We start from the raw sequence: 3,488 nt of genomic DNA on the forward strand, positions 1-3,488 counted from the left end.
GCCTGGCGACCGGACGAAGGGCCCGGCTTGAGAGCGCGGCCCCTCCGCGAGCAGCCACCGGTCGGCGCGGCGGATCGGGGTCCCCGGGGGTCCCCGGCTGCCCGCCCTGCGCAGGTCGCTCGGGGAACCGCTTAGCGCCCGGGAGTCGGGGTGTCAGGGAGGCTTTGCGCGGCTGTGCAGGACGAGTGGTACTGGCCACGTTTCAGAGTAGACGCGGCGACCGGAGCAAGCGCCGGTGCGGGCGAGGGCGCCCAGACGGCCGAGGGTCCGCCCTGCTGCGCTGTCCGCTCGGCTGTGCCCGCGCGGGCACGGCTGCACCCTGGGGCCAGGAGGCACGAGGGTCGTTCTCCCGCGGCTTCGCCAGGGGCTTCCTGGCCTGTCCCTCGGGGGCTTGGTACCCTCCCGTGTCACACGGGCTCCCGGCATGGCACCCCTGCGCCCGGGCGCCCGCTGTCATCGTGGGGGGCCCTCTCCACGTGACCTTGGACCCTGAGGCGGCGGCAGCGGCCCCTCAGCACACTCTTCCAGATGCCCGAGAACGCCTGCCGTTTCCGCCAGGGCCCTGATGGCTTCCCCCAGCCCCCGACTGAGGCGCCTCTCCGCAGAGGGACCGGAGCGTGGGAGGGTGTTGTACTCGCGCACCTCTGTGTCCGGGCCTGTCGGGGCCACTGGGCCCGTGAGGCCATCACAGTACAACTGAGCTGCGTGTCTCTCTGGGGAGGCCCGCAGGCCTGGCCCTGGCCCTCTCCAGACCCACGGGCAGCCGGTCTTGGGGCCTCGTCTTCTGCAGGGCCCACCCTCTGCCTGTGGCTGACCTCAGTCTGACTGAGCTGTCTGTCACACCTGCGGCTGCCCGCCTTCCTCACTGTACCCCTGTCCACAGTGGGGCTCATCTGGCCTCTTCCAGGTGCCCTGTCCAGCCACGGCCCAGGAAGTCCTGGCTCCAGTCATTTTGGAGACTCCATTCTTCTGTCCAGCAATTGGCTTAAAACAAATTCAAGCTAAATGGATCCTGGGCCAGCACTGTTGGGAGTGGTCCGGGAAGGATTTCCTCACTCGAAAGGGAACAAAAGAGGGGATGTCCTCTTTCCCGCTGGATGTCATCTGGAGGTGATGTGCAGTCCTCTTGCACCTGTGAGGAACATCCTGGTGGTGGGGCAGCGGCGTGGAGAGACAGGATGGGGTCCTTGCTCACCCCAGCAGGCCCTTCACCCCTCTTCTCACTCCACAGCCGGAAAGCTGCTGTTGGAGAGTAATAATTATCTGCATTTCAAGGTGGTGAGTTGGATTTTTGGTTCCAACAGGATCAGCATCTTTATCTTATGAAAACAAGACCATCAGAACTCTTAAAATGACAGAAAATCAAACGCAGCCTGTGAGAAGTTGCTGTGCAGCAAACTAGCTCCAACGTAGGCGCTCAAACCAGAGGAGTCCTTACCCCCCAGTAGCCTGGCGTGGTGGGAGGGCTCCTGCTGTGGGGGATGGAGGTGGGAGTGCTGGTGTTGTTCCTCAGGGGTCTTGGGCACACACGCACACACATGCGCACACACATCCTTGCGTCTGCAGGGCCTGTGTTGCTGGAGCAGGCTGGCCTCCTGTGCCTGGGCCTCTCACCGCCAGACACCAAGAGGGTCACAAGGCATCCCACGTGGTCTCCAGGGCTCTGTTGGGAAATCCCAGATGGCATCCTCTGCCACTCTCAGTGCCAGTGAGTTCCAAGGCCAAGCCAGACCCCAGGTGGAGGGTAGTTTTGCTTCCAGATGGAAGGAGGCCACGTGCAAACAGAATGGAGGGCCAGGCGGGTTCATCTCCAGGAATAATCCACCAAGAGCAGCTTATCAGGCTCCTGCCAGCTTGAGCTGCTGGTGGCACGTGCGTGAGTGTCCCATTGGGCGGCTGGGACCGCTGGTGGTGGGAGTGGAGGTTGTGCGTGTGCCGCCGGTGGTTCAAGTGCTGGGAGAGAGACACACAGACAACACCGCGTTGTGAATGTGTTGAACGTTGCTGGGCTGTGTCAGTGCTGGCTGGGAGAGGGAGGCCACTGCCTGCTCCAAGGCCACTGTTCCTCCGCCGCCTACAGACAGAAGAAGAGCTTCCCTCAGGTGGGACAGGGAGGGAGAGCAGTCCCGGCAGGCCAGGCCCTGAGCAGCAGAGCTCACAAGGTGGTTGACTGGGGCCTGAGGTAGCTGTTGCTTGCCCAGTGACAACTGTCCATGGGGATAAGATCATCTTTATCAGCCTCTGGTCTCAGGGTGCAGCCCGCTCACCCACAGTGTGGCTGCTTCACAGTGCAGTGATGAGGTATAAACCCCAAAACCTAGGGTGAGACTGTGGGCTCGCATCGACACCTTGCGCAGCACCCACTCCCAGCAGGGCCCCCTGCAGTCTTCCTCCTTCCCTTCTGCCTCGGGAGACACAGATGGAAACAGAACACGCGGATTCATTAAGCCCTAAGCAGAAACTGTCCCAGACAGCAAAGTTATTTACTAATGCTAATTATTTACTAATGTGGGCAGTCAGATGCTAATTATTTACTAATGTGGGCAGTCAGATGGGGCCAGCCCTGGAGAGGTCAGTGCGGAAGACAGCTGTGGCTGGAGGTACATTCCTTGAAGGTCAGGCCTCGGGACAGAGAGGGAGGACTCCACAGCATACTTCCGCTAGGGTGAACAGAGGGACTGATGCTCTAAACAGGTGTCAGTCTCAGGATGGAGAGGAGGACTACACAGCACACTTCCGCTAGGGGTGAACAGAAGGACTGATGCTCTTAAGCAGGTGTCAATCACCTAGGGTGGAGGACCCAACCTTTTCAACCTACTCCTTCCAGGAAAGTCCTTGTTTGTCCCATGTGTGCTTGCCGAGTAACTTGCTTCCCCATTGGATCCCCATTTAATCAGTATGACCTAAGTGACTATACTTGTACTCTTATTGGCTTACCATAGTTTTGTCCCACCTAATACCCACTTTGTGACTTCTTATTGGATCAGTATTGCCTAAACAACTACACTGGTAATTTTATTAGTTAACTGTAGTTTGTCTCACCTTATACTGCCCTCACCACAAGGTTTTGTTGTATAAAGCTCCCTTGAGCAGGTTCCCCTGGTCCCTTCTGTCTCTCTTAGTTTTCTTTCCTCAATAAATACTTTTTCTTGGCCAGGCACAGTGGTGCATGCCTGTAATCCTAGCACTCAGGAGGCTGAGGCAGGAGGATCGTTGTGAGTTCAAGACTAGCCTGGACTACAAAGTGAGCTCAAGGCCAGCCTGCACTGCATAGTGAGACCTTGTCTCAAAAAGACAAATAATAATAATAATAATAATGATACTTTCCTCTTCTCTTGTTACTAGAATTTATTCTTCAATTTTATAAAATATGAACTTGGTGTGTCAGAGATCTAGCAGGTTGAGAGTTATATTTCCCTTATGTTACCTGGATTATTGGAGGTCCTATGACATTCCTGTATCATACACCCTATATCAAAACAACTTTT

At 57.1% G+C, this 3,488-nt stretch overlaps 1 protein-coding gene across 1 annotated transcript; it reads left to right on the top strand.

Annotated features, from left to right (window-relative positions):
• LOC106148851 (pulmonary surfactant-associated protein D-like) lies at positions 1 to 696 on the top strand (the record flags this gene model as incomplete). The annotated part of the gene is given in 1 exon segment (XM_013515675.1): positions 1 to 696. A coding segment is annotated over 1 exon segment (566 nt), but the record flags the coding sequence as incomplete, so codon positions are not given.
• Positions 697 to 3,488: the final 2,792 nt, after the last annotated feature.

This window comes from Chinchilla lanigera, unplaced genomic scaffold (assembly GCF_000276665.1).
Source record: "Chinchilla lanigera isolate Chin_1 unplaced genomic scaffold, ChiLan1.0 scaffold00003, whole genome shotgun sequence".
Lineage (NCBI taxonomy): Eukaryota > Metazoa > Chordata > Mammalia > Rodentia > Chinchillidae > Chinchilla > Chinchilla lanigera.